The following is a 15891-nucleotide window of genomic DNA, read 5'->3' as shown; positions in this document are numbered from 1 at the left end:
CCTTATCTATGCGCCTTACGGTTTTGTAAACCTCAAATAAGGTTATCCCTCAACATCTTACACTCTCGACAGTTTATTGTTCACACCTCAAACTCTTCATTCCTGGCTACATCCTGATAAATGTTTACCAAATCTCCAGGGTGTCCCTTCCACACTTTGAGATGCAGTGCTACAGATGTCTTGTGATACTCTCCCCCAACCCTCATTCCAAAATGCACCAATAGCACTTTCTGCTCTTATATGTGTGAAAACAAATACCTTAAATTATTGATTCTACATTATATCCTTTCCCCATGAATGTTGAAAAACAGCAATGCAGTAGGATAGTAGGCACATTAGCTTGGCCTTCTGGAATACTAGCCAAATGACATCATCACTACACCAACACTCCCCTACGTAGAATCCATAGATCACAGAATCCCTACAGCGTGGACACAAGCCCTTTGGCCGAACAAGTCCATGTCAAAACTCAGAGCATCCCACCCAGACCCATCTCTCCACAACACTACGGGCAATTTAGCATGGCCAATTCACCTAGCCTGCACATCTTTGGACTGTGGGAGGAAAACGGAGCACCTGGAGGAAACCCATGCAGACATGGGGAGAATGTGCAAACTCCACACAGAAAGTCATCTGAGGGTGGAATTGAATCAGGTCCCTGGTTCTGTAAGGCAGCGGGGCTAACCACTGAGCCACCGTGCCACCCCAAATAGGAAGTACATGGTTCATATAATTTGCTTCCTCTTCCAAATTCCAGTGAATACAATCTTGGACTATCAAACCTTTCTTCAAAATAAGAAGTGTTCATTTCAGGTATCAGTTAAAGTAAAGCATCTCTGAAATGCTTCCAGTACAATTTGTATCCTTCCTTAATCAAGGAGACCAATATTGTATATAATATTCCAGATGTGCTCTTTATTTACATATTTGTTGTCTAATTATCTCATTCAATAGTTTGAGAATCTTTATATCTAAGATTAGTTATGTCCTTGAAATAGTGGTGACACATTTCCTCGATACTATTTTGGTCATATATAATTTGGTACATTGAACACGGAAAATATTCCCAAATTTTGGACTTCATAATTATCATGAATATTTTACTTGTCCTGCTATAGGCAACATAAAAGTCACCATAGCCTTACCAGACCAGAGAACAATTCTCCCATTAGGGAGAGAGAGATGACTGGTCATGATTTAACCTAAGAATCATCATATTAGGGTCTTAGGAAAGGTTATGAAGGCCAGCCCTTCATGGTATCCTCAGCCAGTCCAGGAATTAAACCAACGCTGCTGGAGTCACTGGGCATTGCAAATTTGCCATCCAGCCAACTGAGCTAACTGATTTCTAAGTCCTTCGACAGACTTCATGGTATGGAGAGGACTATGAGCTTTTGATAAGTGTTCAGGAGAAATTTCTAGATTGGCATATTTTTGAGCCATTGAAGAGGAGATGTTTGGATCTGGTTCTGGGGAATGAGGTGGGTCAAGTGTCAAAAGGGGAACATTCAGGAAAGATTGGTCACAGGATCTTAACAATGGAAAAGGGGAAGGAGTAATCTAAAATGGATACTTTTAATTGGAGGTGGGTCAATTCTAGTCAGGTGACAATGGATCTGGTACAGCTAAATTGGAATCCAAGATTATCATGCAATGTTATCATGCATCAATGCACTGTCTTTAAAGATAGGATATATCAGGGACAGAAGAAGCACATTTGCAGGAGGGGAAGAAGTAGGGAAGCAAAGCTAGAGCTCCCTGGATGTCAAGATAGATTGGAAGTAATGTCAAATGGAGAAGAGGGTGCAAAGCAAATGTCAGATTGATAATACAAGTGAGAACCAGGCAGAAAAAAGAAACTTCAGAGGAGGCATTGAGACACTGAATGGGCTATATGTTTATAGAAGAGAGCGGAGAAAGATGGGCTGTACTTAAAGTTTAAAAGGACTGGACGGAATGCATCTGCAAATAATAAGGGAAATAAGGGAGGAATTTATAGAAGCGTTTGGCCATAATCCACCAATCTTCCTTAGATTAGGGCTGGTGTCAGTGCTGTGAAGCATTATAAATTTTATATGCTTATTCAATGAAGTATATAAAGTTAAGGCCAGAAACTACAGGCTGGGCAGTTTGATTTGGGTGGTGGGAAAACTTGTGGAAATAATTATCTAGGATAAAATTTGCAATTGCGTGGATAAATGTGGATTAATTAAGGGAAGCTAGTATGGAATTGCTAAGGGGAAAACAACATTTGACTAATTTGCATGAATTTATTGATGATGTAACAGAATGGGTTGATGCAGCTAATGAGGCCAATGTGCTGTACATGAATTTAATTATAACATCTCAAAGTGCAAGCTAATCTTAGTAATGAACCAACAGCAAATATTGTATCTGGTTTACTAATTTTCTTTAGGGAATGAGATTTGCTGTCCTTACATAGCCTGGCTTATATATGACTCCAGACCTGCAGAAAAGTGGCTGACCCTCAACTTGCCTCTGAAATGGGCTAGGAAATAATTCTGTTCAAGTTAAATTAGTTGTCGGAAATAACAGCATATGAATGAATAAATAAAATAAAAATAAGGTTGCCAGGAAAACTGAGCTGCATGGAATATGAAAGGCTGTGGAAGCATGGAAATGATGTTAGCTGAGTGACAAAAAACAAAAGTGATGATTGGTTGTCTTTCAGGCTGGTAGAAGAAATACTGTGGATTTCTCCAGGGATCGAGACTAAGAACAGACCTAGGTTGGATGTGATGTTTGCAAGCCCTGAAAGTGAGCACTGGTTGGGTTTTCCCCAAGCCCAAAGGATGATCTGACTTTGGTGGTCCAAAGCAAATAAGTCAAGCTGAAACTTTATTAAACACTAGTTTGGTCTCAACTGGAGTATGCTCAATTCTTGACACTACACTTCAGGGAGGAAGGGGAAAGTTTAGAAGGGACATGCTCAAATGGCATCAAGGATTTCAGTTCTATGGAGACAGTAGATAAGCTGAGGCTGTTTTCCTGGGTGGTTCATTGAAAATGGTCAGAGGTGTTTTGTAATGAGATCAGCCAGGTGAACCTCAGAATATGAGTTCCCTGACTGGGGCTGTTAATCTGGTCCAATCAGGGAACACAAACTGACAGATAAGAACAGGAGTGTCAGAAGTTCTGTTCACTCTGACAGCTGGCTCTGATGGAACTGGATCTGTGTCAAGGACTCTCCAGAAGATAATAAAGGGTGGCTTGGTGACAGGATAGCAGCCTCCAAGGAGTTATTTCATGTTCAAAGGTATATACTGCTTTGATGCAGGATATAAGAAGTCACTGTTTCCACAGGCAGAAGGGGTTGTAATCTGATGACACATTTTTAAGGTGATTTCAAAAAGGGAATTTGAAGATGTTTGATGTGGAGAAAAGTTTGAAGAGTTTTTGGGAAAGAAAAAGGGAAATGAGGCAATTTAGATGCCAAAGAACCAACAGAGGCATGATAGAGTGAATGGTCAGTTTTGATCCTATATTATTCCATGCTGTTGAGTATTATTTGAGCTTGACTGAAAAGTTTATGTAGCTTCCCTTGATGGTTCTACAAATTAATGACAATAATTTGAACATGTCCATGAAATATATTTCTAACTCATGATACTATCCATTGGAATAGTTCTCACGAACAGGGACAAGATTTTTGGTGTTGCAATTTAAAATATAGACTCAAGATTATGCACTACTAACCTGAAATTTGAGCAGCTTTCTCTCAGGTAATAATATTGGAGCTGTTGGATTAAATTATCATTTTAATGCATTTTGAGAAGAAGACAGTGCAATTTCTTACAGTTACATTGTACTTGAAACTACTCTCATCATTCACTGTTCAGATAAGCTGCAAGGTAACTTATCTGCACAAATCATTTTAGACAAATCTGAAACTAGATTAATGAATGTATTTTTAGTTCACTCAGTAAATTTACAGTCTTTATGTCCAATGGAGTTATTAGCTGTGTCCTCAAAATGACCTTGGAGCAATATAATAATGAAAGTCTTTTTACACGCATATTGGTCAACAATACATTGATAAGGCTGACCTGTGAAAATAGAGGCAGATCAAAAACTGGGTCTTAATAATTTGAGGTTTTAATGTCAGCTCCTGTACAACTAGGAAATTCGGGGCATTTTAGATGGAACAATACCCCAAGATGATTTGTGCTATAAATGAAGTATGTCCTTGTTTTACTGGAGGAGTCCTGAATAACAAGAAAATTACACAATATTACATGTTTAGGAACTTACATTGCTACAAAAATCTGTGTGAAAAATCAAATAGAGATGCTGTAGATTGCTTTGCCTTTGTTTTACACAATGAATAAAAAATAGAAGATGCGGAAAATTTCAGCGGGTCTGGCAACATCTGTGGAGGAAGAAGCAGCACTAATGGAATGGATTTTGGCTATGGAGGGCAATAGGAAATCTTCTGATTTTTGGGGTTTGCTTGAGTAAATTGTGATTACTAAAGTGCTGTAATAATAAATGCAGCTAGTCAATATACTCAAACTGTGTTTACTCTCTGTTACAGCAGGACCCGTGCTGTGCATTGTGACCTTCTTGTAGTGGCTTTAACTATGCAAGCAGTAATGACATTTTTACAAGCAGAGCATTCGTAATTCCTAGGAACACCGTTACGAACAGATGTTCCCAATGAGAATTTTAATGGGATTTTTGTCAGTGTCTTCTCCATGCACCTCCAGTAACTAATCATAATATATCATATTATAGCTGCAGGATGAGCTAATAAAAGCTGAAAGATCACAGATTGGAATGCCCTTTAATATTCTGTGTGATTCATTAAAATCTGATACCTTATCTTCTTTCATCTCTCTAATGAGAACCCAAAAGTACACAGTACTGTGAGACAAAGGTTCTTTTTGTTAACCATCACCTTTCTACTTAATTGGCTCTTGATGTTGCCAAGACTTGAAGGCTCAGCCACTAATTTAAATTTTTGCCGTCTGAGTGTATAATATATTCACAGCGTTGTCAAATTAAGTTGGTACCCGCTCCAATAGGCCACCAAGGCTACACATGAAAGTATCCCAATTTTAACCAACACTATTCTATTCAGTATATTCTATTTCTGCAGTTTTAGTATTTCTAATTAATTAGTCCTGTGGAACCTTCTTTAAGCCAATATTGAAAATTACCAAATATGAAAGGCTCATTAGCTGCTGCAGCATTTTTGTGGTTTATCTTCCGCAAACTTACATTGTTTAGACATTTATTTAGAATTATTTGTAGTAATCTATTTCCAACTATATAAGCTGAATAAATTCCTGGAGTACACAGTCCGTGTTCGAAAGTGGATCTTCATTTGAAAAATGATCCAAGATTGCAATAAGAAAATTGTGCCCCTACAGGCAGTACAATTTCACATTTCTCACACTGGCAAGTTTACAGGTGGAGTGAGGGGGGAACATGAAATTCCTTGGAATACCATCCCACTAGGTACCTGCTTGCTCCAATCTCTCTGCAATGTTCTGGTGGGATGCTGCAAGCCTTTGTCCCAAATAAGCGGCAATTAATGACTAATAAAGATTGTTTTGTGTGTTTCCCATCCAGGCACAGTTTTCAAGCTGCTAGGATGAGGTCAGCAGCAATGATGAGGCCAGGGGTTGGATTAACGGGGCGGAAGCCTGGAAAGTGATCCTGCTTGGGTGGGTTAAGGCACAGCAAGGGCACCACCACCAACAGTGCATTTTCAATGTTGCGTCCCCAGAAGACAGTCTGGGCATTGTGGGTGCTCCTGGCTTGTCCACCAACATCCACACTCATGGTGTTTGACCCCTGAGACTTGCCTGCAGTCCCAGTCCTGGCTACAAGGTGTTCATTCCTGGAACTGACAAGCTGCCAGCTAATCAGATAGTCAGAGATGAGACTCAATGAAAGCCCTAATTTCATGCATGGCTTCAGGGCAGTCAGGGTGTATGGACTGTTGCTGATTCTTCAGGAAGGAAACTCAATATGTTAAAAATCACAGCTTCAGTTTTGCTATTTGAGATGGTTGCTTCAATACACATAAATTTTATGAATATGCTGCATATTAAGATCTTTGCAAAAGTGATTAAATTTTCAGCCCATTTTAAATGCAATGGTATGAATATTATAAGAAGTGTACTTCACACCCAAAATAAAAAGATGAATTTTCAAAACTTGGGATATTATGTTAATCAAATCTGTTTTAATGATTCCCAATCTTCAACCTTCCTCCCCTAAAATAACTGCCCTCAAGCTCAGGTGTCTATCCATTTTTTCTGAAAACTGAATACCAAGCCTTTATTTCACTGTAGCCAACATTGCAGGCAAGCATGATTTATTTCTATCATTCTATACATTGCTTGCCTGGAAAACTAACCTTCCAATCCCATTTTGTCTAATTAAAGCCAGTCTTGATTGAATGGCATGACAATTTCAGATGTCTTGAGAAGGCATGTCCATTGGATCATCAAGTTTAGCCTGTAAGTAGCCTATCCACGAGGACTATCATAATACCATGCTCGGTCTTTTCAGTGTGATGAGTTAACTAATCTTAAAGAAAGGGGTATTGCGGTCCTTCATTTGGTTTGAGCACTCAGTGTATTAGTGGAAGAAATCAATGGGAATCCTCCTTCTGTTTATCATTCCAAGGGCCCTTTTGGAACTATGCTTACTTGAATGTTGAACGAGGACCATCACCTTTGGTGACACTCAAAAAGAGTAAGAATCTTAAAGTAATCAGCATCAGCAGAAATAACATAGTTGGAGAAATTTACAGTCTGAAGGCGATAGCTACAGGGATAATGAATGCACTAATTATGATATTTCAAAATTCTCTAGGCTTCAGAATGGTTCTGACAGATTGAAAGATGGCACATGTAACAGGAGTGAAAGAGAAAATATGGAAATAGTTAGCCTGACTCAAGTTGACAGGAAACATACAAAACGGGGGCAGGAGTAGAACATTCAACCCTTTGAGACTGCTCCGCAACTCAATATGATCATGGCTGATCATCTAACCTAGTGCCCTGTTCCTGCTTTCTTCCCATACCACTTATCTCTTTTAGTCCTAAGAATTCTACTGATTCCTCCTTGAAAACATTTAACAATTTGGCCTCAGCTGTGGAAGAGAATTCCACAGGCTCCCCACTCTCTGGTCTTAACAGTGCATTTAGAAAATTATCAAACAAAATCAATCTAGTTTTAGGAATGGGAAATTATGCATGGCAAATCTATTAGAGCTGTTTAAGGGTGTGACAAACATGGTACAAAAGGGAGATCCATTAGACATAGTAGTCCTGGATTTCAAAAAGACATTTGATGAGGTGATATAAGTTTAATCCACAAGGTAAAGGCTCATCAGGTTGGGGTAATATATTAACATAGATAGAGGATTCATTAATTAACAGAAGGCAAAGAAGAGGGATAAATAAGGCATTTCCAAATTGACAGATTAGTGAAACTAATAGACGTCCCCAAGGATCAGTGGTGAGGCCTCGGCTATTTGCAATCAATATTAATGGTTTAGACAAAGAAACCAACAATTATGTAATAAGAACAGAAAATGCTGCAGAAACTCAGCAAATCTGACAGCATTTGTGGAATTCTGCAGAAGTGTTATCTCAGACTTTTTCTTTCTCTCTCTGTGGTTGCTGAGCTTCTACAGCACTTTCTGCTTTTACTTCAGATCTCCAGCATCTACAATATTTTGCCCTTATTCCAAACATTATGTATCTACATTTGCTGATGTTCCTAAGTTGGGTGAGATTGTAAACCTGTGACAAAGACACAAAGTTGTTGGAAAGAGACCTATACAGGTCAAGTGAATGGGCAGCAAGATTTAAGATGGCACCTTATATGAGGAGGTGTGTAGTTGTTCAGTTTAGTCAGAGCAGAAATATTCACTACTTTTAAAAGGCAGGGATCCTGTAAAACTGTTCAGAAAGACATGGGTTTGCTCAAAGATAAATGTGAGGTTTAGTGAAGGGACTTGACTGAGTAGACACTGGAATGTTGCTCTGCCTGGTTGGGAATCAAGAACTCACAGGCAGAGCATCAGAACAGGGCATCAGTCATTCAGGATTGAAAAGAGGAGAAATTTCTTTAGCTAAACAATGCAAATCTTTTTGATTCTTTACCCTAGAGAGTGTGAATGTTCCACTGTTAAGAATAGTTCAGACTAAGATAAATTTTTGACTTCGCAGTGAATTAAAGGATATAGGGAACATATAAGAAAATGGAATTAAAGCAGATCAACTAAAAATGTAAAGAATGATATTAGTGATTTTGAGGGGTTGAAAGGCCTACTCCTGCTCCTGTTCCTAATTTATGTTTTCAATGAATACTATCTAGGTGACAGATCAAATAAACCACATACATTTTACAACAGCTTATAGTGGATATTTGCTTGCTCTTAGACTTTTAATTCCAAACTTTACTGAATTCAAATGTCATTGTCATGATGAGATTTGGAGCCATATCCCCAGAATATTAACATTGAGCTCTGGATGACTAGCTCAGCAACAATACCACTATATTTATCACTCCCCATAATGTAATGGTTCTGAAAGAGTTAATGTCAAAGTTGCATCAAGCTCCACTAAATCTGACCATGTCACACATCTTCTGTCGGAGAGAAAGTAGTCTATCACGAAGCTCCAGTGGAGACTGATGTGTCAAATTTGCCTCCTGTTAGGCTTTGTAATTTTGTCCAACTAGTCAATGTAACTGTGTCTATCGTTGTCATGCAATAAACTACATCTTGTGTTAGACAAATGCTTCTTCTCATTAAGACTCAACGCTGGTTTATCCTCTATCACTGGGCAGTAATAGGGCAACATGGATCCAACACTCATTGATTACAATGCAGGCAGGGAAGGTAAAAATAATTTATTTTGATTGCATTGTAATAGTTCATTTTAACTGCATGAAGGATGGCCGTTATGTTTGTTTCAATGGCAGTTCAATTCAATTAAATATGTTCTTAACCTTGGCACAGAAAGTAGGAATGGTGACAGCACCCACTCGACTACAAATCACCACAGTATTCAACATTGTTCACAGCTAATAACTTCAGGAGACCAGAGCAAGAAAATTAGGAAGTAAAGCAAAACTGACGACAGGACAGAGGACACACTTAAAAATCTTAAAGTCCGTAAAAAGAAATTAAGTATCAAAGAATGCAAGCTTGCATGGTAGGGAATTACGGACTGATGCAAGCTATTAGGAAAAGTGAAAGAAAAAAGAAAGATCTAATTGGAAAGAAAAGCAAATAGAGTAAACAGAAGATCAAGCAATCTGAAAATTTTTTTGTTCAGTAGTTTAATGTTGCTTAATCTGTTTATTAAGCTCAGTGATGTCTACAATTTACACTGATTTCAGCCTTATCCTTGCTCTGTCCTTGCTATGTTGTTCTTACCACTGATCAGCTTAACGAGGTGATTGTTGCATATAAATCAATGAATCACAGAGGCATTATAGTGCAGAATGTGGTCTTTGGGCCCACTGGGCCTGCACCAGCCCTTCAAATGAGCATTATGACCTTGTGCTAATTTGCCCCATACCCTTGTGCATAATTTTTATCTAAATATTTGTCCAATTTCCTCCTCAGTTGAACCTGCCTCCATCGCACTTGCGGGCAGTGTGTTCCAAATGCGAACGATTCGCTGAGCGCAGAGGTTTTGGTCTTATCACCTTTGCTTCTTTTGTAAATCCAGCATCAATAACGAATGAAGTACTGTTAATATTGGACAAAAACTGAAGCTGAGAAAAAAAGGCTCGTACCTGCGTGGTCTGTGGTGATTTTGATGCTTGTTTTCCTTGGTCTTGCTGCATCCATTTGTAGGTGGGGCCCGCACCACTGGACCTGCACTCGATGACTCACTTCTCCTCTCAGTGCTGCTGTAGGCCTGGTGGTTTGATGTGCCGCTGGTGACGAAAAACAACAGAAGTAGTGGATAATTTTGTCAGTCTGACAATAAAAAGCACAGGACACCACAAGCACCAGTCCAGTTTCAGCAGTTCACCTTCCTACAGTGTTTACTAATTGAACAGTCCCAATTAAACACCCATTGAGTACAGGCTGGAAAGTGATGACTATGATTTATTTTGATTGCACTTTCATTGATAATAATGACTGTATGTAAATGAGGGTGAGCAAAATTATTGTTTCAATGGTGGTTAATTTACTATCCCTAGATCTCAGCGAACATTCAGTCCTGTTGTCATAACACCGAGTCCTATATGGCGAAGGAATTATTACCCCACGCATTTCCCATTGTTTGGTGATGAATGGCATTACAGTCTTTATCTTTTCAAAACAGCTCAGCAAAGGTGTTAAAAGCTGTTTGTCATCTCAAAAGCTTATGAGATGTTGCAAAACATTGTTCACTCAACAAATATGAAAGTGTCACACAGAGAGGTGCCTATAGTCATGCTAAGGTTGAAATCTATTTGAAATTAAAAACTTTGAGTTGGCAACAGGGAGTTTGGAATGATGTGGACACAAAAGATTAACTGTCTGAAGCGTCAAACTACAAAAAGTACCAATGTAGCGTCTTAACAGCAGTTTTCATCTGCTACTCACTGGCAGATTATAACTTGATAAATTTGTTGCGGCTGACCCCCATTAGATAATGCTTTACTGACATGAACCTGAATCAATATCCACTCCTCGCTGATGTAAATGACCCAAGAAGAGCCCTTTAAATTTTATTGTAAATTCCACACAGCAATTGTTCTGAAACTGCTTGCAGTGAGAAAATCCTTTCCTGGGATTTATACAAACCCATCAGTGATATACCTGTCTTGCATTTATTTGGGAATGTCTCCATCTGTATTCAATGATTCTATGTGAGTCCTATATACTGAATAGTGGGGGATTTGCGGACAAGGGTCGTAATGAAAGCAAAAAAAAGACTTGCATTTAGATAGCACACTAGACCACCAGGTGTCTCGAAGTGCTTCACAGCCAATTAATTAGTTTTGAAGCATTGTCACCATGGTCTGGTCAGAAATACAGCATTCCATTTTCACACAGCCAGCCAATTAATGTGATAATGATCAGGTAATTTGTTAATTTTGCGATGGTAATTAAGGGACAAATATTGGACTGAACATAGAGATATTTCCTATCGTCTCAAAACACCATTGTGAGACCTTCTACATCCATCTAAACAGGCAGATGCGGCCTCAGCTTATAGCAGGAAAATTACTTTTCGATGTATTCAAATACTGAAACTAAGAGTACAAAAAAATCACTTCTTGTGCGAGACTCATTTCCATGTTTGAATTTAATTAAGAAATCTGGTCAGTGAAAGATAGCAAACAGAATGTAACTAAAGAACCAACAACACTTATCAAAGACGCAGAGTAACAGAATGGGAGCAAATAGCTTGGGGCTAAAATGAATTGCTTGTTATCTATACCCATAACAAGCATTACCTGAGGCATTAAAGTGCTTGGAAAATTCTTCCAATTACATGCTGATAGTGAGACACCTTGCCTACAGCCTCTATATATCAGAAAGTTACTGACTGTGAATGTAATCTTTCAACATTGACAAGTAGGTTGGTGTCTCAGTGTGGATCTGATAATCTGCCAATGTTTTTGCCTTGAGTGCATGAGAAAGTAACTTGTATTGACATACAAAATCTCTTTTGAAATAAACCATGTCCCGAGCAAGCACTACCTGTCGAGTAGGGCACCACTTGCTCTCAATTATGGTATAAATTAAATCATAGATTGGTCATCATATTCGCCTATTTCTTTGAAAAGCAGAACCCAGCTCAGCGGTTTCAGTGAAAGATCACCGACTTGAAACTCCATTTCTCTCTCCACAGACAGTGCCTAACCTGCTGAGTAGCTCCAGCATTTTCTGTACTTGAACCACTCCATACAGGTTAAGAGTATTGTTTTATATTCACACTTCGAGCACCACACAGGTGTAGGATATTGAAAGTCAATACAAACAAACAACGCAGGGAAAGAATTTCAGTTAAGATGAGCGCTCTCTCAGTTGTTTTTCATAACTTCATCCGAACATGGAAAATATAGCATACACGTCCACTTTCATTTCCCCAGAGCTTCTGTTCATGATGAGAGAGGAATTGGAACAATACCATGAAGTCTTCGGGAGTTGTGAATAATTAGGAGGCTATTGTAGATGAGTGGGGAGTTATGGGAATTAGTCACTAAGTTCTGATCGATTCAGCCTATTATCTGAACAGCCAATCAGTTGCGATGGGTGATCAGAGTATTACGGTGAAAATTGAAGAGGCTATGTTGGACAATTTGGTGAGTTACATTGGAGGATCAAGGGAAACACATAGAAATTTTGAGTAAGATTGGTCCACAAATGTTGAATCCTGACAATATTTGACTAGAGATAACAAGGTGCAGAGCTGGATGAACGCAGCAGGTCAAGCAGCATCAGAGGAGCAGGAAAGCTGATGTTTTGGGTCGAGACCCTTCTTCAGAACTGTTCTGAGGAATGATCACTGGACCCGAAACGTTAACTCTGTTTTCTCCTCCACAGATGCTGCCAGACCTGCTGAGCTTTTCCAGCAACTTTGTTTTTGTTCCTGATTTACAGCAACTGCAGTTCTTTTGGTTTTTATTTCAACTTGAAAGCCTGATATGGTAACACCTAACTTGATAAGAGATGTTAGAAGAAAGACTTTTTGTCCAACTTCATATTTACTGATCTTCAGTCAGATGTAAGCACCTTTTGCTCTGATTTTAGGTTGTAGGAATTCTTTTATGTTACAGGCATCTGTTCATCAGCAACAATCAAACAGTGCGAACAATGTGCAAGTTTCCATCTTACAATTTCCTGATACAGAGCTTTCACATGCCAGGACAGGTGAAGTAAGAATGAAGACCTGTGTTTAAGAGTGGAGCTGGATGAACACAACAGGCCATGCAGCACCTTAGGAGCACAAAAGCTGACATTTCGGGCCTAGATCCTTCATCAGAAAAAGGGTCTAGGCCCGAAACGTCAGCTTTTGTGCTCCTAAGATGCTGCATGGCCTGTTGTGTTCATCCAGCTCCACACCTTGTTATCTCGGATTCTCCAGCATCTGCAGTTCCCATTATCTCTGATCACAATTTTAACCTGTGTTTAAGAGTCTGATTATGTATCGTCATGCAACCATTTTCATTTGATACTTCAGGAATCAAAAGAATCTACGTTTACCTCTTCCATAGTCTAGCAGTCCAGCACGAATTAATATTTTAAAAAGACCAATTCTGATATTTGACAGTCTTTGAAACCCACAAAGTTATATTTTGACACAAACTGAAGACATATAAATGAATCTTTGTTCTTTAATAGACTAATCTTTTAACGAGCTTGACTTCAAGTGCTGTTCTGCTTATCAGAAATTAGGGAGGGAAAACTATAGCAATTTAGGCTCTAGTTATTTTGGTAACCATGAGCAGGATCTTCCCCTTCCTGTTGTGAGATAAGTACTACAGTACAGGTGGAAATATAAGGTGAGAATGAAAAATATCAGATCTGCGACATCAAGAAAAATTTTCTTAATACACCCCTCAAGACTTAAATAACGTCAGAATCTCACCATTCAACAGCAGCTACCCTTATCCATGCATTTACATCACATTAGATGCATGAAATAACACATTAAATATCCTAGATAACAAAGTGTGGAGCTGGATGAACACAGCAGGCCAAGCAGCGTCTCAGGAGCATAAAAGCTGACATTTCGGGCCCAGACCCTTATCTCTGATCACATTAAATATCTCATTTACATGCTCATTCCATCTCTCAGATGGTGTAAATTTGAGATAAGAACAGCAGCATGGGTACCTGACCGAGGCTGCCCATTGAATGTTTGAACTAGCCGTTGTGCAGCTGCTTCTTCACAATGACAATCCTGCATGTTTCTATGGCAGGCATCCTTGTCAGCCTTTTGTCAGGTAAACCATCAGTCTCACCACAGTATCATGTCTATCCTCAAGCCAACTCAGATACCAGGACAGCCCTTGAGCACACTGGAGCTCAGGAAAACCTATGGCTTGTTTCGGTCATGTCCCTGTTATACAGATACACACAGGCATGTTTACACAGGATGCAGTTTATGGCTTTCTTTGATTTCTTAATGTTCACTTTCTTTGATGCTACCAAATCCCGCTCGTTGGCTGCTATGTGCTTCTTATTGCTTTCTTAGCGCACAGGGTCTTTAGTGCTGATCTTCAGGCTGCCAGCCTCTGTGACTTGCATTACTTTAAAGCACAGAAGGAGAGGTGGGCAGCATATAATGGAAAGGAGCACTCAGCAGTCAAGGGAATGGACAGGTCAGTCTGTGCAACATCAATGTCACACCTGCAGCATTTACCAGCAACTCACACTGTACACACGCTACATGTGCTTCAAATAAATGGCCATGTGTAAAACTCAAAGAGAGGCCTGTAGTTGTTAAATGCATTGGGTTTGAAATCCATTGGGATCTCCCCGCCCAGATATCAAACCTGCCAACTATGTCTCTCACCTTCCCTTCTTTGAGCCCAGTGTCTGTCCAATTCACTTTTGAGGGCCCTCTTGTGCAGTGGCAGTGTACTTACACCCAGACCAGAAGGGCCAGGTTCAAGTCTCACTTACTCCAGAGGTGTGCATCAACATCTCTGAACAGGTTGATTAGAAAAATAGGTTAAATTGAAAATCTGAGAAGTCAAAGGGAAGTAGTCCTTGCTGCGGTGGTGTCACTGCGATCAGCCAGGTGCTGTCACCAAAGTCAGTCAAAGGGCTTGTTTAATTCCAGTGTAAGGAAGGTTAGCTATTGTCAGTTAGGGCCTTGGCACTTACCAGAGTCTGGGGATCAATGTCCATGCAGTCAATAGATTGGGTCCATCTTGAATGTCAAGTACAGCTAGTCCAGGGATTACAGGTAGAGCACTTAGAGCTGTCCTGCCAAGTCACTCCAGGTAGTCGACCAGAGTCAGCCCTCGGCATTTGGTCAATTACAGTCAAGGGGCAGTCCATGGAGTCCCGAAGAAAACAGGCAATTCTGGGGATGGGTTACATTGTGTTGAGTCTCTGAGGGAATAGTGACAGTTATGGAGGCAAGTGAAGATTGTAGGGTGTGGTCTTATGGCAAATAGGAAGAGAACGCTAGCCACAGAAGGGGAATTTCAAGCAAATCACACTAAGTCTGGCCTCTAACAAAGTGTGAAGCTGGATGAACACAGCAGGCCAAGCAGCGTCTCAGGAGCACAAAAGCTGATGTTTTGGACCCAGACCCTTATCTCTGATCACATTAAATATCCTGTTTACATGCTCATTCCATCTCTCAGATGGTGTAAATTTGAGATAAGAACAGCAGAGTGGGTACCTGACCAAGGCTGCCCATTGAATGTTTGAGCTAGCCGTTGTGCAACTGTGGAGCACAATGTGGAGAGGGTGTACAGCCAACAAGGACATGAGAATTTCCAAACTTATGGGCCGTTCGATAAAGTGATTGTTAAATTAACAAAGGGCCTTAATAGAAATGGGAAAAGCTGAAATGTCGAAAGTTAGACCCACAGCAAAACAAAGGGAAACATGAAGGGGGGAGGGGTGGGTTTTGTACAACAGAAATGGAACTTGTCAATCAAGTCACTTGAGTCAAGTCACTCACACTGAAGTGAAGATGGAACATTGCAATGTTGGATCATAAAATCAACTGAGTGATAAATCCACAAAATGGCTTGCATTGCATGCAAAGTGGGTAAAGGAAGTTAGTGTTTCTTCTCTGGGAAGAGAGGAAGAGAAAAAGTCTGAGAACCAGAGGCTTTGCTTGGGGCAATTGAAGAAACCAGCCCTCCAGTAACGCCACCCATCTGGTTTCAGTTTACATTTCCTTACATGCCCAAGTACGCATGTTA

At 39.8% G+C, this 15891-nt stretch overlaps 1 protein-coding gene across 3 annotated transcripts in view; it reads right to left on the bottom strand.

Annotated features, from left to right (window-relative positions):
- The window catches only part of srrm4 (serine/arginine repetitive matrix 4), a 767477-nt gene that overhangs the window by 80460 nt on the left and 671126 nt on the right, over positions 1–15891 (bottom strand). For all 3 annotated transcript variants that reach the window (XM_048556264.2, XM_059655098.1, XM_048556263.2), the window contains one exon: positions 9793–9936. In XM_048556264.2, the coding sequence (XP_048412221.1) occupies positions 9793–9936 (144 nt within the window). The remainder of the gene's footprint in view (positions 1–9792; positions 9937–15891) is intronic.

This window comes from Stegostoma tigrinum, chromosome 26, assembly GCF_030684315.1.
Source record: "Stegostoma tigrinum isolate sSteTig4 chromosome 26, sSteTig4.hap1, whole genome shotgun sequence".
Taxonomy (NCBI): domain Eukaryota; kingdom Metazoa; phylum Chordata; class Chondrichthyes; order Orectolobiformes; family Stegostomatidae; genus Stegostoma; species Stegostoma tigrinum.
Note: the sequence above shows the minus strand (reverse complement) of the source record. Positions and strands in the feature narration are given on the sequence as shown.